The sequence below is a fragment of the Mustelus asterias genome, unplaced genomic scaffold, assembly GCF_964213995.1.
Source record: "Mustelus asterias unplaced genomic scaffold, sMusAst1.hap1.1 HAP1_SCAFFOLD_3968, whole genome shotgun sequence".
NCBI lineage: Eukaryota > Metazoa > Chordata > Chondrichthyes > Carcharhiniformes > Triakidae > Mustelus > Mustelus asterias.
Window position 1 is genome coordinate 1 of NW_027593913.1, and position 24945 is coordinate 24945.

Sequence of the window (24945 nt, forward strand, 5' to 3'; positions counted from 1 at the left end):
GAGGGGGGTAGGGATGAGGGGGGTAGGGATGAGGGGGGTAGGGATGAGGGGGGTAGGGATGAGGGGGGTAGGGATGAGGGGGGTAGGGATGAGGGGGGTAGGGATGAGGGGGGTAGGGATGAGGGGGGTAGGGATGAGGGGGGTAGGGATGAGGGGGGTAGGGTTGAGGGGGGTAGGGATGAGGGGTGTAGGGATGAGGGGGGTAGGGTTGAGGGGGGTAGGGTTGAGGGGGGTAGGGTTGAGGGGGGTAGGGATGGAGGGGGGTAGGGATGGAGGGGGGTAGGGTTGAGGGGGGTAGGGTTGGAGGGGGTAGGGTTGAAGGGGGTTAGGGTTGAGGGTGGTAGGGATGGAGGGGTGTAGGGTTGAGGGGGGTAGGGTTGAGGGGGTAGGGATGAGGGGGGTAGGGATGAGGGGGGTAGGGATGAGGGGGGTAGGGATGAGGGGGGTAGGGATGAGGTGGGTAGGGATGAGGGGGGTAGGGATGAGGGGGGTAGGGATGAGGGGGGTAGGGATGAGGGGGTAGGGATGAGGGGGGTAGGGTTGAGGGGGGTAGGGATGGAGGGGGGTAGGGTTGAGGGGGGTAGGGTTGAGGGGGGTAGGGTTGGAGGGGGTAGGGTTGGAGGGGGTTAGGGTTGAGGGGGGTAGGGATGGAGGGGTGTAGGGTTGAGGGGGGTAGGGTTGAGGGGGTAGGGATGAGGAGGGTAGGGATGAGGGGGGTAGGGATGAGGGGGGTAGGGATGAGGGGGGTAGGGATGAGGGGGGTAGGGATGAGGGGGGTAGGGATGAGGGGGGTAGGGATGAGGGGGGTAGGGATGAGGGGGGTAGGGATGAGGGGGGTAGGGATGAGGGGGGTAGGGATGAGGGGGGTAGGGATGAGGGGGGTAGGGATGAGGGGGGTAGGGATGAGGGGGGTAGGGATGAGGGGGGTAGGGATGAGGGGGGTAGGGATGAGGGGGGTAGGGATGAGGGGGGTAGGGATGAGGGGGGTAGGGATGAGGGGGGTAGGGATGAGGGGGGTAGGGTTGGAGGGGGAGTGATGAAAGACAGAGTGAGATGAGCAGTCATTGAAGTTGAATTGAATTGAAATTTAGCCAATGAAATGAAGCCGTTGCCTACCTGCCCAATGGCCATCCAGTGCTGCAGCTCTGCGATTGGTGGAATCTCCGAGGAAGATTCTGGAAACCATTCCACCGGTTCGTAAGCGCTGGGCTGGAAGAGAATCGCACCTTTACACCGAGCCAATCACCCTCCGCATCCCTCACACCCTGCAACCAGAACCAGCCACCCCCACAACCCGCCATGTCCCACCCTCCTCGGGAGGGGTGAGGGGGCACACCCCCCCAAACCACCACACTGCGGGGGGGGGGGCACACCCCCCCAACCACCACACTGCGGGGGGAGTGGGAGGGAGGGGGGATGACACACCGCCCCCCCCCCCCACCCTGACACTCCGGGGGGGGACACCGCCCCTCCCCACCCTGACACTGCGGGGGGGGGACACCGCCCCCCCCACCCTGACACTCCGGGGGGACACAACGCCCCCCCCCCACCCTGACACTGCGGGGGGGACACCGCCCCCCCCACCCTGACACTCCGTGGGGGGACACCGCCCCCCCCCCCACCCTGACACTCCGGGGGGACACAACGCCCCCCCCCACCCTGACACTGCGGGGGGGGACACCGCCCCCCCACCCTGACACTCCGGGGGGGGGACACCGCCCCTCCCCACCCTGACACTGCGGGGGGCGGACACCGCCCCCCCCACCCTGACACTCCGGGGGGACACAACGCCCCCCCCCCACCCTGACACTGCGGGGGGGGACACCGCCCCCCCCACCCTGACACTCCGGGGGGACACACCGCCCCCCCCCCACCCTGACACTCCGGGGGGGACGACACACCCCCCCCCCCCCCACCCTGACACTCCGGGGGGGGGGGACACCGCCCCCCCCACCCTGACACTCCGGGGGGGATGACACACCGCCCCCCCCACCCTGACACTCCGAGGGGGACACACCCCCCCCCCCCCCACCCTGACACTCCGGGGTGATGACACACCGCCCCCCCCACCCTGACACTCCGGGGGGATGACACACCGCCCCCCCCCCACCCTGACACTCCGGGGGGGGGACACCGCCCCCCCCCCCACCCTGACACTCCGGGGGACACACCGCCCCCCCCACCCTGACACTCCGGGGGGATGACACACCGCCCCCCCCCCCCGACTCTGACACTGCGGGGGGGACACACCAGCCCCACCCCAACCCCTCTGTTACAAAGGGGAGGTTCATCTCCTCTCTGAGAACTAACACTGAACCACTTGGACAAGTCCCTCGCACCAGAATCTATTGACGTGCGTGTGACAAGGGGCAATATCTGCCCTTCAACAACTTCCAGTGATCGAATCAAAATAATCCCTCAGACTCTCTGTAAAATCAACAAGTAACACGTTATTTATCTCACTCACAGCGAACAGCTTCACTCAACTCTTCACAAACCCAATCAAACAGGATTCTGATGGAATGCTGTTCCATTCATTCCAATTTCCACCCATTAACAAAGAGATTTTCGTCACTCTCTCAATGCAGTGTTTCTGGCCTTCCTTCTTCTATCTTCTTTCCTGTCTTCTTCTGTTTGCACTAAATTCTGTTCCAGAACATCGAACATAGAAAAGCTACAGCACAAACAGGCCCTTCGGCCCACAAGTTGCGCCGAACAATTTCCTTTACCTTCTAGGCTCATCTATAACCCTCTATTTTACTAACCTCCATGAACCTATCCAAAATTCTCTTAAAAGACCCTATCGAATCTGTTCCACCACTACCGGCAGCCGATTCCACACACCCACCACCCTCTGAGTGAAAAACTTAACCCTAACATCTCCTCTGTACCTACTCCCCAGCACCCTAAACCTGTGACCTCTTGTGACAACCATTTCAGCCCTGGGTAAAAGCCTCTGAGAATCCATTCTATCAATACCTCTCAACATCTTATACACCTCTATCAGGTCACCTCTCATCCTTCACCTCTCCAAGGAGAATAGACCTAGCTCTCTCAACCTATCCTCATAAGGCATGCCACCTAATCCCGGCAACATCCTCGTAAATCTCCTCTGCACCCATTCTACGACTTCCACATCCTTTCTGTAATGAGGCGACCAGAACTGGGCACAGTACTCCAGGTGGGGTCTGACCAGGGTCCTATACAGCTGCATCATTATCTCCCGATTTCTAAACTCAATTCCTCTATTGATGAAGGCCAGTATTCCATACGCCTTCTTAACCACAGCCTCTACCTGCGACGCTGCTTTGAGCGTCCTATGAACCCAGACCCCAAGATCCCTCTGATCTTCCACACTGCCAAGCGTCTTACCCTTAATATTATATTCTTCCATCCTATTCGACCTGCCAAAATGAACCATCACACACTTATCTGGGTTGAAGTCCATCTGCCACTTCTCCACCCAGTATTGCATCTTATCTATGTCTCGTTGCAACTGCTGACATCCCTCTACACTATCCACAACACCTCCAACCTTTGTGTCATCAGCAAACTTGCCAACCCATCCTTCCACTTCCTCATCCAGGTCATTTATAAAAATCACAAAGAGCAAGGGTCCCAGAACAGATTCCTGGGGCACTCCACTGGTGACCGACCTCCATGCTGAAAAAGACCCACCTACAACCACTCTTTGCCTTCTGTGGGCAAGCCAGTTCTGAATCCACAAAGCACCGTCCCCTTGTATCCCGTGCCCCTTCACTTTCTCAATAAGCCTTGCATGGGGCACCTTATCAAACACCTTACTGAAATCCATATAAACCACATCTACCGCTCTTCCCCCGTCTAAGTGTCTAGTCACATCTTCAAAAAACTCAATCCGACTCGTAAGGCATGATCTGCCTCGGACAAAGCCGTGCTGGCTACTTCTGATCATACTATTCCTTTCCAAATGTTTAGAAATCTTGCCTCTCAGGATCTTCTCCTCTCCCGTCTCCATCGACGACGCAAAGATCATCGCCAGAGGATCAGCAATCTCTTCCCTCGCCTCTCAACAGTAACCTGGGGTACATCCCATCCGGTCCCGGCGATTTATCTAACTTGATGCTTTTCAACAGCTCCAACACATCCTCTTTCCTCATGCGCACATGCTCAATCTTCTCAGTCCACTGCAAATCTGCACTGCAACTACCAAGATCCTTTTCCACTGTGAATACTGAAGCAAAGTATTCATTGAGTACCTCTGCTATTTCTACCGGTTCTATACAGACTTTCCCACCGTCACATTTGATAGGTCCTACTCCTTCACATCTTATCCTCTTGCTCTTCACATACTTGTAGAATGCCTTGGGGTTTTCCTTTATCCTGTCTGCCAAGGCCTTCTCATGCTCCCTCCTGGCTCTTCTAATTTCCCTCTTTCGTTCCTTCCTACTAGTCGTATACTCTTCTAGATTTCTAACATTACCTAGCTCTCTGAACCTTTTGTCGGCTTTTCTTTTCTTCCTGACTAAATCCGTTACAGCTTTCGTGCACCACGGTTCCTGTAACCTACCATAACTCCCCTGTCAAAGAACAAAGAACAGTACAGCACAGGAAACAGGCCCTTCGGCCCGCCAAGCCTGTGCCGCTCCTTGGTCCAACTAGACCAATCGTTTGTATCCCCCCATTCCCAGGCTGCTCATGTGACTATCCAGGTAAGTCTTAAACGATGTCAGCGTGCCTGCCTCCACCGCCCTACTTGGCAGCGCATTCCAGGCCCCCACCACCCTCTGTGTAAAAAACGTCCCTCTGATGTCTGAGTTATACTTCGCCCCTCTCACCTTGAGCCCGTGACCTCTCGTGATCGTCACCTCCGACCTGGGAAAAAGCTTCCCACTGTTCACCCTATCTATACCCTTCATAATCTTGTACACCTCTATTAGATCTCCCCTCATTCTCCGTCTTTCCAGGGAGAACAACCCCAGTTTACCCAATCTCTCCTCATAGCTCAGACCCTCCATACCAGGCAACATCCTGGTAAACCTTCTCTGCACTCTCTCTGTCGCACCGGAACATTCCCGTGCAGAGTTCCAGACAAATGTTCCTTGAAAATTTGCCACATTTCTTCCGTACATTTCCCTGAGGAAACCTCCTTCCAATTTATGCCTCTAATTTCCGGCCGAATAGCAACATAGTTGCCCTTACTCCAGATGAACACTTTCCTCGCTCGGCTGATCCTATCTCTCTCCAATGCTAATGGAAAGGAGATAGAGTTATGATCACTATCTCCAAAATGCTCTCCCACTGATAGGGAATGAACCTGGGCAGGTGTCAGATCTAATATCAAATCAAGTACAGCTTCCATGCTGTGTCAGGAAGCTCTCCTGAACACACCTAACAAACTTCTCCCCATCTAAACCCCTTACCCTAGGGATATTCCAATCGATATTTGGGTAATTAAAATCTCCCATCACAACCACTCTGTTGTAGAACATAGAAAAAATACAGCACAAACAGGCCCTTCGGCCCACAAGTTGCGCCGGTCATGCCCCTACCTACCTAGGCTTACCTATAACCCTCCATCCTATTAAGTCCCATATGCTCATCCACAAGTCTCTTAAAAGACCTTATCGGGTTTGCCTCCACCACCACTGACGGCAGCCGATTCCACGCACCCACCACCCTCTGAGTGAAAAACTTACCCCTAACATCTCCCCTGTACCTACTCCCCAGCACCTTAAACCTGTGTCCTCTCGTAGCAGCCATTTCAGCCCTGGGAAAAAGCCTCTGAGAATCCACCCGATCTATACCTCTCAACATCTTGTACACCTCTATCAGGTCACCTCTCATCCTTCGTCTCTCCAAGGAGAAAAGACCGAGCTCCCTCAACCTATCCTCATAAGGCATGCCATTCAATCCAGGCAACATCCTTGTAAATCTCCTCTGCACCCTTTCAATCTTTTCCACATCCCTCCTGTAATGAGGCGACCAGAACTGAGCACAGTACTCCAAGTGGGGTCTGACGAGGGTCTTATATAGCTGCATCATTATCTCCCGACTCCTAAACTCAATCCCTCGATTGATGAAGGCCAGCACACCATACACCTTCTTAACCACCTCCTCTACCTGCGAGGCCGATTTAAGAGTCCGATGGACCCGGACCCCAAGGTCCTTCTGATCCTCTACAGTCCTCAGAGTCTTTCCCTTTATATTGTACTCCTTCATCCCATTTGACCTGCCAAAATGGACCACGACACATTTATCTGGGTTGAAGTCCATCTGCCACTTGTCCGCCCAGTCTTGCATCCTATCTATGTCACGCGGCAACTTCTGACATCCCTCCAACCTATCCACAACACCACCAACCTTTGTGTCGTCGGCAAACTTACCAACCCATCCCTCCACTTCCTCATCCAGGTCATTTATGAAAATGACAAACAGCAAGGGTCAAGAACAAAGAACAAAGAACAATACAGCACAGGAACAGGCCCTTCGGCCCTCCAAGCCTGCACCGCTCCCTGGTCCAAACTAGACCATTCTTTTGTATCCCTCCATTCCCACTCCGTTCATGTGGCTATCTAGATAAGTCTTAAACGTTCCCAGTGTGTCCGCCTCCACCACCTTGCCCGGCAGCGCATTCCAGGCCCCCACCACCCTCTGTGTAAAATACGTCCTTCTGATATCCGTGTTAAACCCCCCCCCCTCACCTTGAACCTATGACCCCTCGTGAACGTCACCACCGACCTGGGAAAAAGCTTCCCACCGTTCACCCTATCTGTGCCTTTCATAATTTTACACACCTCTATTAGGTCACCCCCTCATCCTCCGTCTTTCCAGTGAGAACAACCCCAGTTTACCCAATCTCTCCTCATAACTAAGCCCTTCCATACCAGGCAGCATCCTGGTAAACCTCCTCTGCACTCTCTCTAAAGCCTCCACGTCCTTCTGGTAGTGTGGTGACCAGAACTGGGCGCAGTATTCCAAATGTGGCCGAACCAACGCTCTATACAACTGCAACATCAGGACAGATCCCTGGGGCACACCACTGGTGACCGACCTCCATGCAGAAAATGGTTATTATCAGTTCAGTTATTCAGTCAATTCAGTTATTATCACATCTCTCCAGAATCTACTTCCCAGTCTGCTCCTCCACATCTCTGCTACTATTGGGCGGCCGATAGAAAACACCCAGTAAAGTTACCGACCCCTTCCTGTTCCTAACCTCATCCAGACACACGGAATAGCCATGGGGACCAAATTCGCACCTCAATATGCCAACATCTTCATGCACAGGTTCGAACAAGACTTCTTCACCGCACAGGACCTTCAACCGATGCTATACACTAGATACATCGATGACATTTTCTTCCTTTGGACTCATGGTGAACAATCACTGAAACAACTCTATGATGACATCAACAAGTTCCATCCCACCATCAAACTCACCATGGACTACTCTCCGGAATCGGTTGCATTCTTGGACACACGCATCTCCATTAAGGACGGTCACCTCAGCACCTCACTGTACCGCAAGCCCACGGATAACCTCATGATGCTCCACTTCTCCAGCTTCCACCCTAAACACGTTAAAGAAGCCATCCCCTACGGACAAGCCCTCCAAATACACAGGATCTGCTCGGATGAGGAGGATCGCAACAGACACCTCCAGACGCTGAAAGATGCCCTCATAAGAACAGGATATGGCGCTCGACTCATTGATCAACAGTTCCGACGCGCCACAGCGAAAAACCGCACCGACCTCCTCAGAAGACAAACACGGGACACGGTGGACAGAGTACCCTTCGTTGTCCAGTACTTCCCCGGAGCGGAGAAGCTACGGCATCTCCTCCGGAGCCTTCAACATGTCATTGATGAAGACGAACATCTTGCCAAGGCCATCCCCACACCCCCACTTCTTGCCTTCAAACAACCACGCAACCTCAAACAGACCATTGTCCGCAGCAAACTACCCAGCCTTCAGGAGAACAGTGACCACGACACCACACAACCCTGCCACAGCAACCTCTGCAAGACGTGCCGGATCATCGACATGGATGCCATCATCTCACGTGAGAACACCATCTACCAGGTACATGGTACATACTCTTGCAACTCGGCCAACGTTGTCTACCTGATACGCTGCAGGAAAGGATGTCCCGAGGCATGGTACATTGGGGAAACCATGCAGACGCTACGACAACGGATGAATGAACACCGCTCGACAATCACCAGGCAAGACTGTTCTCTTCCTGTGGGGGAGCACTTCAGCAGTCACGGGCATTCAGCCTCTGATCTTAGGGAAGCGTTCTCCAAGGCGGCCTTCACGACACACGACAGCGCAGAGTCACTGAGCAGAAACTGATAGCCAAGTTCCGCACACATGAGGACGGCCTAAACCGGGATGTTGGATTTATGTCACATTATCAGTAACCCACAGAGCTCGCCTCCTGGGCTTGCAGAATCTCACTAGCTGTTCTGTCTGGAGACAAGACACATCTCTTTCCCTGTCCCTTCTGAAACATCTGAAACCCGGTACTTGAAGTACCCAGTCCTGACCCTGAGATAACCAAGTCTCTGTAATGGCCACCGCATCACACTTCCAAACAGCGATCCACGCTCTAAGCTCATCCATTTTGTTCACTATACACCTTGCGTTAAAATAAACACACCTCAACCCATCGGTCTGAGAGTCCCCTTCCCCTGCCTATCCTCCCTCTCACACTGTCTACAAGCCCCTCTTATTTTACTCTAACCTCCTCTCTCCCAGTCACCACATTTTGATTCTCACCCCCCAACCATTCTACTTTAAACCGTCCCCAACTGTTCTGATGGTATCTTTACGATTGAGAAGAGGCTTTCCTTTAAGACATCAATGTGGCTGTTACACTGGCAGAGAACAGCTACTGTTACACTGGCAGGGAACAGCTACTGTTACACTGGCAGAGAACAGCTACTGTTACACTGGCAGAGAACAGCTACTGTTACACTGGCAGGGAACAGCTACTGTTAGACTGGCAGAGAACAGCGACTCTTACACTGGCAGAGAACAGCTACTGTTACACTGGCAGAGAACAGCTACTGTTACACTGGCAGGGAACAGCTACTGTTACACTGGCAGAGAACAGCTACTGTTACACTGGCAGAGAACAGCTACTGTTACACTGGCAGGGAACAGCTACTGTTACACTGGCAGAGAACAGTTCCTGTTACACTGGCAGGGAACAGCTACTGTTACACTGGCAGAGAACAGTTCCTGTTACACTGGCAGAGAACAGTTCCTGTTACACTGGCAGAGAACAGCTACTGTTACACTGGCAGAGAACAGTTCCTGTTACACTGGCAGAGAACAGCTGCTGTTACACTGGCAGAGAACAGCTACTGTTACACTGGCAGGGAACAGCTACTGTTACACTGGCAGAGAACAGCTACTGTTACACTGGCAGAGAACAGCTACTGTTACACTGGCAGGGAACAGCTACTGTTACACTGGCAGAGAACAGCTGCTGTTACACTGGCAGAGAACAGCTACTGTTACACTGGCAGAGAACAGCTACTGTTACACTGGCAGAGAACAGCTACTGTTACACTGGCAGAGAACAGCTACTGTTACACTGGCAGGGAACAGCTACTGTTACACTGGCAGAGAACAGCTGCTGTTACACTGGCAGAGAACAGCTACTGTTACACTGGCAGAGAACAGCTACTGTTACACTGGCAGAGAACAGCTACTGTTACACTGGCAGAGAACAGCTACTGTTACACTGGCAGAGAACAGCTACTGTTACACTGGCAGGGAACAGCTACTGTTACACTGGCAGAGAACAGCTGCTGTTACACTGGCAGAGAACAGCTACTGTTACACTGGCAGAGAACAGCTGCCGTTACACTGGCAGAGAACAGCTGCTGTTACACTGGCAGAGAACAGCTGCTGTTACACTGGCAGAGAACAGCTACTGTTACACTGGCAGAGAACAGTTCCTGTTACACTGGCAGAGAACAGCTACTGTTACACTGGCAGAGAACAGCTACTGTTACACTGGCAGAGAACAGCTACTGTTACACTGGCAGAGAACAGCGACTGTTACACTGGCAGAGAACAGCTGCTGTTACACTGGCAGAGAACAGCTACTGTTACACTGGCAGAGAACAGCTGCTGTTACACTGGCAGAGAACAGCTACTGTTACACTGGCAGAGAACAGCTGCTGTTACACTGGCAGAGAACAGCTGCTGTTACACTGGCAGAGAACAGCTACTGTTACACTGGCAGAGAACAGCTGCTGTTACACTGGCAGGGAACAGCTGCTGTTACACTGGCAGAGAACAGCTGCTGTTACACTGGCAGGGAACAGCTGCTGTTACACTGGCAGGGAACAGCTACTGTTACACTGGCAGGGAACAGCTACTGTTACACTGGCAGAGAACAGTTCCTGTTACACTGGCAGAGAACAGCTACTGTTACACTGGCAGAGAACAGCTACTGTTACACTGGCAGAGAACAGTTCCTGTTACACTGGCAGAGAACAGCTACTGTTACACTGGCAGAGAACAGCTACTGTTACACTGGCAGGGAACAGCTACTGTTACACTGGCAGAGAACAGCTACTGTTACACTGGCAGAGAACAGCTACTGTTACACTGGCAGAGAACAGCTGCTGTTACACTGGCAGAGAACAGTTCCTGTTACACTGGCAGGGAACAGCTACTGTTACACTGGCAGAGAACAGCTACTGTTACACTGGCAGAGAACAGCTACTGTTACACTGGCAGAGAACAGCTGCTGTTACACTGGCAGAGAACAGCTACTGTTACACTGGCAGAGAACAGCTACTGTTACACTGGCAGAGAACAGTTCCTGTTACACTGGCAGAGAACAGCTACTGTTACACTGGCAGAGAACAGTTCCTGTTACACTGGCAGAGAACAGCTACTGTTACACTGGCAGAGAACAGCTACTGTTACACTGGCAGAGAACAGCTACTGTTACACTGGCAGAGAACAGCTACTGTTACACTGGCAGAGAACAGCTACTGTTACACTGGCAGAGAACAGTTCCTGTTACACTGGCAGAGAACAGCTACTGTTACACTGGCAGAGAACAGCTACTGTTACACTGGCAGAGAACAGCTACTGTTACACTGGCAGAGAACAGCTGCTGTTACACTGGCAGAGAACAGCTACTGTTACACTGGCAGAGAACAGCTACAGTTACACTGGCAGAGAACAGTTCCTGTTACACTGGCAGAGAACAGCTACTGTTACACTGGCAGAGAACAGCTACTGTTACACTGGCAGAGAACAGCTACTGTTACACTGGCAGAGAACAGCTACTGTTACACTGGCAGAGAACAGTTCCTGTTACACTGGCAGAGAACAGCTACTGTTACACTGGCAGAGAACAGCTACTGTTACACTGGCAGAGAACAGCTACTGTTACACTGGCAGAGAACAGCTACTGTTACACTGGCAGAGAACAGTTCCTGTTACACTGGCAGAGAACAGCTACTGTTACACTGGCAGAGAACAGCTACTGTTACACTGGCAGAGAACAGCTACTGTTACACTGGCAGAGAACAGCTGCTGTTACACTGGCAGAGAACAGCTACTGTTACACTGGCAGAGAACAGCTACAGTTACACTGGCAGAGAACAGTTCCTGTTACACTGGCAGAGAACAGCTACTGTTACACTGGCAGAGAACAGCTACTGTTACACTGGCAGAGAACAGCTACTGTTACACTGGCAGAGAACAGCTACTGTTACACTGGCAGAGAACAGTTCCTGTTACACTGGCAGAGAACAGCTACTGTTACACTGGCAGAGAACAGCTACTGTTACACTGGCAGAGAACAGCTACTGTTACACTGGCAGAGAACAGCTACTGTTACACTGGCAGAGAACAGCTACTGTTACACTGGCAGAGAACAGCTACTGTTACACTGGCAGAGAACAGCTACTGTTACACTGGCAGAGAACAGCTACTGTTACACTGGCAGAGAACAGCTACTGTTACACTGGCAGGGAACAGCTACTGTTACACTGGCAGAGAACAGCTGCTGTTACACTGGCAGAGAACAGCTGCTGTTACACTGGCAGAGAACAGCTGCTGTTACACTGGCAGAGAACAGCTACTGTTACACTGGCAGAGAACAGCTGCTGTTACACTGGCAGAGAACAGCTGCTGTTACACTGGCAGAGAACAGCTGCTGTTACACTGGCAGAGAACAGCTACTGTTACACTGGCAGAGAACAGCTACTGTTACACTGGCAGGGAACAGCTACTGTTACACTGGCAGAGAACAGCTACTGTTACACTGGCAGAGAACAGCTGCTGTTACACTGGCAGAGAACAGCTGCTGTTACACTGGCAGAGAACAGCTACTGTTACACTGGCAGAGAACAGCTACTGTTACACTGGCAGAGAACAGCTACTGTTACACTGGCAGAGAACAGCTACTGTTACACTGGCAGAGAACAGCTACTGTTACACTGGCAGAGAACAGTTCCTGTTACACTGGCAGAGAACAGCTACTGTTACATTGGCAGAGAACAGCTACTGTTACACTGGCAGAGAACAGCTACTGTTACACTGGCAGAGAACAGCTACTGTTACACTGGCAGAGAACAGCTACTGTTACACTGGCAGAGAACAGCTACTGTTACACTGGCAGAGAACAGCTACTGTTACACTGGCAGAGAACAGCTACTGTTACACTGGCAGAGAACAGCTACTGTTACACTGGCAGAGAACAGCTGCTGTTACACTGGCAGAGAACAGCTACTGTTACACTGGCAGAGAACAGCTGCTGTTACACTGGCAGAGAACAGCTACTGTTACACTGGCAGAGAACAGCTACTGTTACACTGGCAGAGAACAGCTACTGTTACACTGGCAGAGAACAGCTACTGTTACACTGGCAGAGAACAGCTACTGTTACACTGGCAGAGAACAGCTACTGTTACACTGGCAGAGAACAGCTACTGTTACACTGGCAGAGAACAGCTACTGTTACACTGGCAGAGAACAGCTACTGTTACACTGGCAGAGAACAGCTACTGTTACACTGGCAGAGAACAGCTACTGTTACACTGGCAGAGAACAGCTACTGTTACACTGGCAGAGAACAGTTCCTGTTACACTGGCAGAGAACAGCTACTGTTACACTGGCAGAGAACAGCTACTGTTACATAGAACATAGAACATAGAACATTACAGCGCAGAACAGGCCCTTCGGCCCACGATGTTGCACCGACCAGTTAAAAAAAAAACTGTGACCCTCCAACCTAAACCAATTTCTTTTCGTCCATGAACCTATCTACGGATCTCTTAAACGCCCCCAAACTAGGCGCATTTACTACTGATGCTGGCAGGGCATTCCAATCCCTCACCACCCTCTGGGTAAAGAACCTACCCCTGACATCGGTTCTATAACTACCCCCCCTCAATTTAAAGCCATGCCCCCTCGTGCTGGATTTCTCCATCAGAGGAAAAAGGCTATCACTATCCACCCTATCTAAACCTCTAATCATCTTATATGTTTCAATAAGATCCCCTCTTAGCCGCCGCCTTTCCAGCGAAAACAATCCCAAATCCCTCAGCCTCTCCTCATAGGATCTCCCCTCCATACCAGGCAACATCCTGGTAAACCTCCTCTGCACCCTCTCCAAAGCCTCCACATCCTTCCTGTAATGTGGGGACCAGAACTGCACACAGTACTCCAAGTGCGGCCGCACCAGAGTTGTGTACAGTTGCAACATAACGCTACGACTCCTAAATTCAATCCCCCTACCAATAAACGCCAAGACACCATATGCCTTCTTAACAACCTTATCTACTTGATTCCCAACTTTCAGGGATCTATGCACACATACACCTAGATCCCTCTGCTCCTCCACACTATTCAAAGTCCTCCCGTTAGCCCTATACTCAACACATCTGTTATTCCTACCAAAGTGAATTACCTCACACTTCTCCGCATTAAACTCCATCCGCCACCTCTCGGCCCAACTTTGCAACCTGTCTAAGTCTTCCTGCAAACTACGACACCCTTCCTCACTGTCTACCACACCACCGACTTTGGTGTCATCAGCAAATTTGCTAATCCACCCAACTATACCCTCATCCAGATCATTAATAAATATTACAAACAGCAGTGGCCCCAAAACAGATCCCTGAGGTACACCACTTGTAACCGCACTCCATGATGAATATTTACTATCAACCACCACCCTCTGTTTCCTATCCGCTAGCCAATTCCTGATCCAATTTCCTCGATCACCCCCAATCCCATACATCTGCATTTTCTGCAGAAGCCTACCATGGTGAACCTTATCAAACGCCTTACTAAAATCCATATATACCACGTCCACTGCCTTGCCCCCATCCACCTCCTTGGTCACTTTCTCAAAAAACTCAATAAGGTTAGTAAGGCACGACCTACCTGCCACAAAACCATGCTGACTATCACCTATCAATTCATTACTCTCCAAATAACTATAAATCCTATCCCTTATAATTTTTTCCAACATCTTGCCGACAACAGAAGTGAGACTCACCGGTCTATAATTCCCGGGGAAGTCTCTGTTCCCCTTCTTAAACAATGGGACAACATTCGCTAACCTCCAATCTTCTGGTACTATACCAGAGGCCAACGACGACCTGAAGATCAGAGCCAGAGGCTCTGCAATCACTTCTCTTGCCTCCCAGAGAATCCTTGGATAAATCCCATCCGGACCAGGGGATTTATCTATTTTCAGACCCTCCAGAATATCCTGCACATCCTCCTTATCAACTGTAATACTGTCTATTCTACTCCCTTGCAACCCAGTGTCCTCCTCAGCTATATTCATGTCCCCTTGCGTGAACACCGAAGAGAAATATTGGTTCAAAGCTTCACCAATCTCCTCCGGTTCCACACATAACTTCCCTCTGCCATCTATAACTGGCCCTAAACTTGCCCTAACCAACCTTCTGTTCTTGACATACCTATAGAACGCCTTAGGATTCTCTTTAACCCTATCCGCCAAAGTCTTCTCATGTCCCCTTTTAGCCCTTCTAAGCTCGCTCTTCAACTCCCTCTTAGCCAACTCCCTCTTACACTGGCAGAGAACAGCTGCTGTTACACTGGCAGAGAACAGCTGCTGTTACACTGGCAGAGAACAGCTACTGTTACACTGGCAGAGAACAGCTACTGTTACACTGGCAGAGAACAGCTACTGTTACACTGGCAGAGAACAGCTGCTGTTACACTGGCAGAGAACAGCTACTGTTACACTGGCAGAGAACAGCTACTGTTACACTGGCAGAGAACAGCTACTGTTACACTGGCAGAGAACAGCTACTGTTACACTGGCAGAGAACAGCTACTGTTACACTGGCAGAGAACAGCTACTGTTACACTGGCAGAGAACAGCTACTGTTACACTGGCAGAGAACAGCTACTGTTACACTGGCAGAGAACAGCTACTGTTACACTGGCAGAGAACAGCTACTGTTACACTGGCAGGGAACAGCTACTGTTACCCTGGCAGAGAACAGCTACTGTTACACTGGCAGAGAACAGTTCCTGTTACACTGGCAGAGAACAGCTACTGTTACACTGGCAGAGAACAGCTACTGTTACACTGGCAGAGAACAGCTGCTGTTACACTGGCAGAGAACAGTTCCTGTTACACTGGCAGAGAACAGCTGCTGTTACACTGGCAGAGAACAGCTGCTGTTACACTGGCAGAGAACAGCTACTGTTACACTGGCAGAGAACAGCTACTGTTACACTGGCAGAGAACAGTTCCTGTTACACTGGCAGAGAACAGCTACTGTTACACTGGCAGAGAACAGTTCCTGTTACACTGGCAGAGAACAGTTCCTGTTACACTGGCAGAGAACAGCTACTGTTACACTGGCAGAGAACAGCTGCTGTTACACTGGCAGAGAACAGCTGCTGTTACACTGGCAGAGAACAGTTCCTGTTACACTGGCAGAGAACAGCTACTGTTACACTGGCAGAGAACAGCTGCTGTTACACTGGCAGAGAACAGTTCCTGTTACACTGGCAGAGAACAGCTACTGTTACACTGGCAGAGAACAGCTGCTGTTACACTGGCAGAGAACAGCTGCTGTTACACTGGCAGAGAACAGCTACTGTTACACTGGCAGAGAACAGCTACTGTTACACTGGCAGAGAACAGCTGCTGTTACACTGGCAGAGAACAGTTCCTGTTACACTGGCAGAGAACAGCTACTGTTACACTGGCAGAGAACAGCTACTGTTACACTGGCAGAGAACAGCTACTGTTACACTGGCAGAGAACAGTTCCTGTTACACTGGCAGAGAACAGCTGCTGTTACACTGGCAGAGAACAGCTACTGTTACACTGGCAGAGAACAGCTGCTGTTACACTGGCAGAGAACAGCTACTGTTACACTGGCAGAGAACAGCTACTGTTACACTGGCAGAGAACAGCTACTGTTACACTGGCAGAGAACAGTTCCTGTTACACTGGCAGAGAACAGCTGCTGTTACACTGGCAGAGAACAGCTACTGTTACACTGGCAGAGAACAGCTGCTGTTACACTGGCAGAGAACAGCTACTGTTACACTGGCAGAGAACAGCTGCTGTTACACTGGCAGAGAACAGCTGCTGTTACACTGGCAGAGAACAACTGCTGTTACACTGGCAGAGAACAGCTACTGTTACACTGGCAGAGAACAGCTACTGTTACACTGGCAGAGAACAGCTGCTGTTACACTGGCAGAGAACAGCTGCTGTTACACTGGCAGAGAACAGCTACTGTTACACTGGCAGAGAACAGCTGCTGTTACACTGGCAGAGAACAGCTACTGTTACACTGGCAGAGAACAGCTGCTGTTACACTGGCAGGGAACAGCTACTGTTACACTGGCAGGGAACAGCTGCTGTTACACTGGCAGAGAACAGCTACTGTTACACTGGCAGGGAACAGCTACTGTTACACTGGCAGAGAACAGCTACTGTTACACTGGCAGAGAACAGCTACTGTTACACTGGCAGAGAACAGCTACTGTTACACTGGCAGAGAACAGCTACTGTTACACTGGCAGAGAACAGCTACTGTTACACTGGCAGAGAACAGCTACTGTTACACTGGCAGAGAACAGCTACTGTTACACTGGCAGAGAACAGCTACTGTTACACTGGCAGAGAACAGTTCCTGTTACACTGGCAGAGAACAGCTACTGTTACACTGGCAGAGAACAGCTACTGTTACACTGGCAGAGAACAGTTCCTGTTACACTGGCAGAGAACAGCTACTGTTACACTGGCAGAGAACAGTTCCTGTTACACTGGCAGAGAACAGCTACTGTTACACTGGCAGAGAACAGTTCCTGTTACACTGGCAGAGAACAGCTACTGTTACACTGGCAGAGAACAGTTCCTGTTACACTGGCAGAGAACAGCTACTGTTACACTGGCAGAGAACAGTTCCTGTTACACTGGCAGAGAACAGCTACTGTTCCACTGGCAGAGAACAGTTCCTGTTACACTGGCAGAGAACAGCTACTGTTACACTGGCAGAGAACAGCTACTGTTACACTGGCAGAGAACAGCTACTGTTACACTGGCAGAGAACAGTTCCTGTTACACTGGCAGAGAACAGCTACTGTTACACTGGCAGAGAACAGTTCCTGTTACACTGGCAGAGAACAGTTCCTGTTACACTGGCAGAGAACAGTTCCTGTTACACTGGCAGAGAACAGTTCCTGTTACACTGGCAGAGAACAGTTCCTGTTACACTGGCAGAGAACAGCTACTGTTACACTGGCAGAGAACAGCGACTGTTACACTGGCAGAGAACAGCTACTGTTACACTGGCAGAGAACAGCGACTGTTACACTGGCAGAGAACAGCTACTGTTACACTGGCAGAGAACAGTTCCTGTTACACTGGCAGAGAACAGCTACTGTTACACTGGCAGAGAACAGCTACTGTTACACTGGCAGAGAACAGCTACTGTTACACTGGCAGAGAACAGTTCCTGTTACACTGGCAGAGAACAGCTACTGTTACACTGGCAGAGAACAGCTACAGTTACACTGGCAGGGAACAGCTACTGTTACACTGGCAGGGAACAGCTACTGTTACACTGGCAGAGAACAGCTACTGTTACACTGGCAGAGAACAGCTACTGTTACACTGGCAGGGAACAGCTACTGTTACACTGGCAGAGAACAGCTACTGTTACACTGGCAGAGAACAGCTACTGTTACACTGGCAGGGAACAGCTACTGTTACACTGGCAGGGAACAGCTACTGTTACACTGGCAGAGAACAGCTACTGTTACACTGGCAGGGAACAGCTACTGTTACACTGGCAGGGAACAGTTCCTGTTACACTGGCAGAGAACAGTTCCTGTTACACTGGCAGAGAACAGTTCCTGTTACACTGGCAGAGAACAGTTCCTGTTACACTGGCAGAGAACAGCTGCTGTTACACTGGCAGGGAACAGCTACTGTTACACTGGCAGAGAACAGCTACTGTTACACTGGCAGAGAACAGCTACTGTTACACTGGCAGAGAACAGCTGCTGTTACACTGGCAGAGAACAGCTACTGTTACACTGGCAGAGAACAGTTCCTGTTACACTGGCAGGGAACAGCGACTGTTACACTGGCAGAGAACAGCTACTGTTACACTGGCAGAGAACAGCTACTGTTACACTGGCAGAGAACAGCTACTGTTACACTGGCAGAGAACAGCTACTGTTACACTGGCAGAGAACAGCTGCTGTTACACTGGCAGAGAACAGTGACGTTCACGAGGGGTCATAGGTTCAAGGTGAAGGGGGGGAGGTTTAACACAGATATCAGAAGGACGTATTTTTACACAGAGGGTGGTGGGGGCCTGGAATGCGCTGCCAGGCAAGGTGGTGGAGGCGGACACACTGGGAACGTTTAAGACTTATCTAGAGAGCCACATGAACGGAGTGGGAATGGAGGGATACAAAAGAATGGTCTAGTTTGGGCCAGGGAGCGGCGCGGGCTTGGAGGGCCGAAGGGCCTGTTCCTGTGCTGTATTGTTCTTTGTATCCGAGGCCAGACAGCAGGTTTGCCTTGGTAACAAGCTTCAAGCATGTGAATATTTTTGAATTTTGCCCAATCAATTGAAAGCAGGCACTCAGTTTCCAAGAACCAGTAAGATTTGAATCTGATGGTGTTGACAACAGCAGACCAATCCTGTTGTAGGAAAATTGATAGGTCATCACAGGTATAAAAGAGAGTGCAAGGGGGGGGAAAACAGGAGTGAGCAACTGTCAGCTCTCCAAGTGCCGAGAGGAAGAGACAGCTCTCCACACTGCCAGCCTCAGATATCTCTGAAGAGCACGCAACATCCACCCAGCAAAAGGCACCAAATCAGAAAGAACACACAGAGAAACCACCGAGAAACTCCAGAAGGTTCCAAAAGACACAAAACCGGGTTGTATATCTTTGAGAGTGACTAAATGATATTGTTGTATTATTTTTTGGTGAATGAATGGATTTTGTATTTATTTGAACAGCATTCCAGTGGAATCATATTTTATTCAGTGTTACTCATTTAGTTAAAGTTCCCAGTTAGTTCAATAAATAAATGGTTAAGTGTTGCTTTACAGTGAGTGTGGGGTATTTCTGTGAAGGATAATTCACCCCATCTCACACACTTCCAACAGGTGACCAGGCGTGGGAGTTGACATAACAATAATAAATCAAATCAAAACCCACCCACCCCGAGCCCCACCCACCCCGGCCCCCTCCTCACGACCCCACCCCCCCGACACTCTCCTCACGACCCCCACCCACCCCGAACCCCTCCTCACAACCCCACCCCCCCAACACCCTCCTCACGACCCCTCCACCCCGACACCCTCCTCACGACCCCTCCACCCCGACAACCTCCTCACGACCCCCACCCCCCCGGCACTCTCCTCACGACCCCCACCCCCCCGACACCCTCCTCACGACCCCTCCACCCCGACACCCTCCTCACGACCCCCACCCCCCCGACACCCTCCTCACGACTCCCACCCACCCCGACCCCCACCCACCCCGACCCCCTCCTCACGACCCCCACCCCCCCGGCACTCTCCTCACGACCCCCACCCCCCCGACACCCTCCTCACGACTCCCACCCACCCCGACCCCCACCCACCCCGACCCCCACCCACCCCGACCCCCTCCTCACGACCCCCACCCCCCCGACACCCTCTTCACGACTCCCACCCACCCCGACCCCCACCCACCCCGACCCCCACCCACCCCGACACCCTCCTCACGACCCCCACCCCCCCGACCCCCACCCACCCCGACCCCCACCCACCCCGACACCCTCCTCACAACCCCCACCCCCCCCGACCCCCACCCACCCCGACCCCCACCCACCCCGAACCCCTCCTCACGACCCCACCCCCCCCGACACCCTCCTCACGACCCCCACCCCCCCCGACACCCTCCTCACGACCCCCACCCCGACACCCACCTCACGACCCCCACCCCCCCGACCCCCTCCTCACGACCCCCACCCCGACACCCTCCTCACGACCCCCAACCCGACACCCACCTCACGACCCCCACCCCGACACCCACCTCACGACCCCCACCCCCCCGACCCCCTCCTCACGACCCCCACCCCGACACCCTCCTCACGACCCACACCCCGACCCCCTCCTCACGACCCCCACCCCCCCGACACCCTCCTCACGACTCCCACCCACCCCGACCCCCACCCACCCCGACCCCCTCCTCACGACCCCCACCCCCCCGGCACTCTCCTCACGACCCCCACCCCCCCGACCCCCTCCTCACGACCCCCACCCACACCGAACCCCTCCTCACGACCCCACCCCCCCCCGACACCCTCCTCACGACCCCACCCCCCCCGACACCCTCCTCACGACCCCCACCCCCCCCGACACCCTCCTCACGACCCCCACCACGACACCCACCTCACGACCCCCACCCCGACACCCTCCTCACGACCCCCACCCCGACACCCTCCTCACGACCCCACCCCCCCCGACACCCTCCTCACGACCCCCACCCCCCCGACACCCTCCTCACGACCCCCACCCCGACACCCACCTCACGACCCCCACCCCGACACCCTCCTCACGACCCCCACCCCGACACCCTCCTCACGACCCCCACCCACCCCGACCCCCTCCTCACGACCCCCACCCCGACACCCACCTCACGACCCCCACCCCGACCCCCTCCTCACGACCCCCACCCCCCCGACCTCCTCACGACCCCCACCCCGACACCCACCTCACGACCCCCACCCCGACACCCTCCTCACGACCCCCACCCACCCCGACCCCCACCCCGACACCCACCTCACGATCCCCACCCCGACACCCTCTTCACGACCCCCACCCCGACACCCTCTTCACGACCCCCACCCACCCCGACACCCTCCTCACGACCCCCACCCCGACCCCCTCCTCACGACCCCCACCCCCCCGACCTCCTCACGACCCCTCCACCCCGACATCCTCCTTATGACCCCCACCCCGACCCCCTCCTCACGACCCCCACCCCCCCGACATCCTCACGACCCCTCCACCCCGACACCCTCCTCACGACCCCCACCCCCCCCCGACACCCTCCTCACGACCCCCACCCACCCCGACCCCCACCCACCCCGACACCCTCCTCACGACCCCTCCACCCCCCAACACGTGGTAGTCCGGTCGCACAGTGGTTAGCACTGCTGCTTCACAGCTCCAGGGACCTGGGTTCGATTCCCGGTTTGGGTCACTGTCTGTGTGGAGTTTGCACATTCTCTTCGTGTCATAGAAATCATAGAAACCCTACAGTGCAGAAGGAGGCCATTCGGCCCATCGAGTCTGCACCGACCACAATCCCACCCAGGCCCTACCCCCACATATTGTACCCACTAATCCCTCAAACCTACGCATCTCAGGACTCTAAGGGGCAATTTTTAACCTGGCCAATCAACCTAACCCGCACATCTTTGGAGTGTGGGAGGAAACCGGAGCACCCGGAGGAAACCCACGCAGACACGAGGAGAATGTGCAAACTCCACACAGACAGTGACCCGAGCCGGGAATCGAACCCGGGACCCTGGAGCTGTGAAGCAGCAGTGCTAACCACTGTGCTACCGTGCCGTGTCTGCGTGGGTTTCCTCCGGGTGCTCCGGTTTCCTCCCACAGTCCAAAGGTGTTAGGTTAGGTTGATTGGCCAGGTTAAATTGCCCCTTAGTGTCCCGGGATGTGCAGGCTAGAGGGATTAGTGGGGTAAATGTGTGGTGTAGTGGGGGTAAGGCACAGGTGGGATTGCTGTCGGTGCAGACTCGATGGGCCGAATGGCCTCCTTCTGCACTGTAGGGTTTCTATGATACCCTCCTCACAACCCCCAACCCGCCCCCGACATCCTCCTCACGACTCTAACCCACCCCGACATCCCCCTGCCCAGCCCTGAGCTCTGACGAAGGGTGATCCAGATGGGAGATACTGCTGCTGGTCTCTCCACAGAGGCGCTCAGAGCCGCTGGGATTCTCCAGCCCTGAGCTCAGAGCCGCTGGGATTCTCCAGCCCTGAGCTCAGAGCCGCTGGGATTTTCCAGCCCTGAGCTCAGAGCCGCTGGGATTCTCCAGCCCTGAACTCAGAGCCGCTGGGATTCTCCAGCCCTGAGCTCAGAGTCGCTGGGATTCTCCAGCCCTGAACTCAGAGCCGCTGGGATTCTCCAGCCCTGAGCTCAGAGCCGCTGGGATTCTCCAGCCCTGAGCTCAGAGCCGCTGGGATTCTCCAGCCCTGAGCTCAGAGCCGCTGGGATTCTCCAGCCCTGAGCTCAGAGCCGCTGGGATTCTCCAGCCCTGAGCTCAGAGCCGCTGGGATTCTCCAGCCCTGAACTCAGGGTCGCTGGGATTCTCCAGCAGTTTGTGTTTCGGATATCAACTTCGGTGGGAATTCACTCCTGTCTCACCTCAGTCTCCTCGTGCCAATCCACATCCAGGTCCCCGTCAAAGCCTTTGATTTTCAGGCCCAGTCCCCTTCGCCCTCGCTGCAGAGAGGCTTCAACAATCTCCTTCCGGCCCTGTCCAAACTTCCCGAGCCCTTCACCTTCCCGGTAACCCATCTTTGCCTGGGAAAAGGGAGAAGAGTGTTAATGCGAGATATCGCAGTGCTGCACCTCCTCCAAAACCCAAGCCTTCCACAGCCAGACATCCCACCCGACCCACCACAGTACAAATCAAACCAAATCCAGCTTAGCAACCGGGGCCTTCTATCTGAACCCGGCAGGGAAGAGGGCTGCGACCACCTCTTGCGCCTGCAGGGGCGCGACCCCCGACCCTCCTGCGCCCACAGGGGCGCGACCCCCGACCCTCCTGCGCCCACAGGGCCGTGACCCCCGACCCTCCTGTGCCCACAGCCCCTGATCCTATTCCGCCCACAGGGGCGCGGCCCCTGATCCTGTTCCGCCCACAGGGGCGCGGCCCCTGATCCTGTTCCGGCCACAGGGGCACGACCCCTGATCCTGTTCCGCCGACAGGGGCGCGACCCCTGACCCTGTTACGCCGACAGGGGCGCGACCCCTGACCCTGTTACGCCCGCAGGGGCGCGACCCCTGACCCTGTTCCGCCCGCAGGGGCGCGGCCCCTGACCCAGTTCCGCCCGCAGTGGCGCGACCCCTGACCCTGTTCCGCCCGCAGGGGCGCGACCCCTGACCTGCAGTGTCAGGACACTGCCACAGGCACAGCAGCTTCACACAGCGACAGAAATGACTGAAGGGGTGCCTGTCCTCCACACTGGAACTCACCATCAGCTTCTGGGATACACTGTTGTACATGGAGTACTTGCTGGACAGAGCGTCAGGCTGTGCTTCCTCTGACGCTGCATCCTGCATTGACAGCACAGAGGAACTCACAACTCCTCCAAACATCGGCCTCTTTGCCTCACCCTCACTGTCCTCGTCACTGCTGCTCCTCTCTGAGTAGGGGAGGAATAGGAGAGGGGTGGGGGGTAGGGGGGAGAGGGGTGGGGGGGAGAGGGGTGGAGGGGCGGAGTGGGGGGCGGAGTGGGGGGGCAGGGTGGAGGGACGGGTGAGGGGGGTGGGGGTGGAGGGGGGTGAGGGTGGAGGGGGGGTGAGGGGGGGTTGGGGTTGGATGGGGGGTGGGGGTGGAGGGAGGTGGGGGTGGAGGGGGGGGTGAGGGGGGGTGAGGGGAGAGGGGGGGTGGGGGTGGAGGGGGGGTGAGGGGGGAGGGGGGGTGGGGGTGGAGGGGGGTGGGGGTGGAGGGGGGGTGGGGGTGGAGGTGGGGTGGGGGTGGAGGGGGGGTGAGGGGGGTGGGGGTGGAGGGGGGGTGAGGGGGGGTTGGGGTTGGATGGGGGGTGGGGGTGGAGGGGGGTGAGGGGTGTGGGGGTGGAGGGGGGTGAGGGGTGTGGGGGTGGAGGGGGGTGGGGGGGTGAGGGGGTGAGGGGGGTGGGGGTGGGGGGGGAGGGGGTTGGGGGTGAGGGGGGTGGAGGGGGGGTGGGGTGGGTGAGGGGGGTGGAGGGGGGGTTGGGGTGGGGGGGGGTGAGGGGGGTGGAGGGGGGGTGAGGGGGGTGGAGGGGGGGTGAGGGGGGGTGGGGGTGGAGGGGCGGGGGGTGAGTGAGGGGGGTGGGTGAGGGGGGTGGGTGAGGGGGGTGCGTGAGGGGGGGGTGAGGGGGGGTGGGTGAGGGGTGGGTGAGGGGGGTGGGTGAGGGGGGTGGGTGAGGGGGGTGGGGGTGAGTGAGGGGGGTGGGTGAGGGTGGGGGTGAGGGGGGTGGGTGAGGGGGAAACACCAAAAAAATTACAGATTTGCTTTCTTTTCAAAACAAAATTAAGATTCATTTCAAATGGTATCTCTTTCCCTCAGCCCAGGAACACCCCCCCCCCTCCGCCCCCTCTCCCCCCTCCACCCCCCCGACCCACAGCCTCTTCCCCCCACCCATCCCCAACCCTCCACCCTCCTGTCAC

At 54.5% G+C, this 24945-nt stretch overlaps 1 protein-coding gene across 1 annotated transcript; it reads right to left on the reverse strand.

Annotated features, from left to right (window-relative positions):
- Positions 1–1116: 1116 nt before the first annotated feature.
- On the reverse strand, positions 1117–23934 carry LOC144490886 (cap-specific mRNA (nucleoside-2'-O-)-methyltransferase 1-like; the record flags this gene model as incomplete). Its single annotated transcript, XM_078208571.1, has 3 exons — positions 23770–23934; positions 22936–23094; positions 1117–1209 (listed from the first exon to the last, which is right to left on the reverse strand). Coding segments are annotated over exons 1-3 (375 nt in total), but the record flags the coding sequence as incomplete, so codon positions are not given.
- Between the last annotated feature and the right edge of the window lie 1011 nt (positions 23935–24945).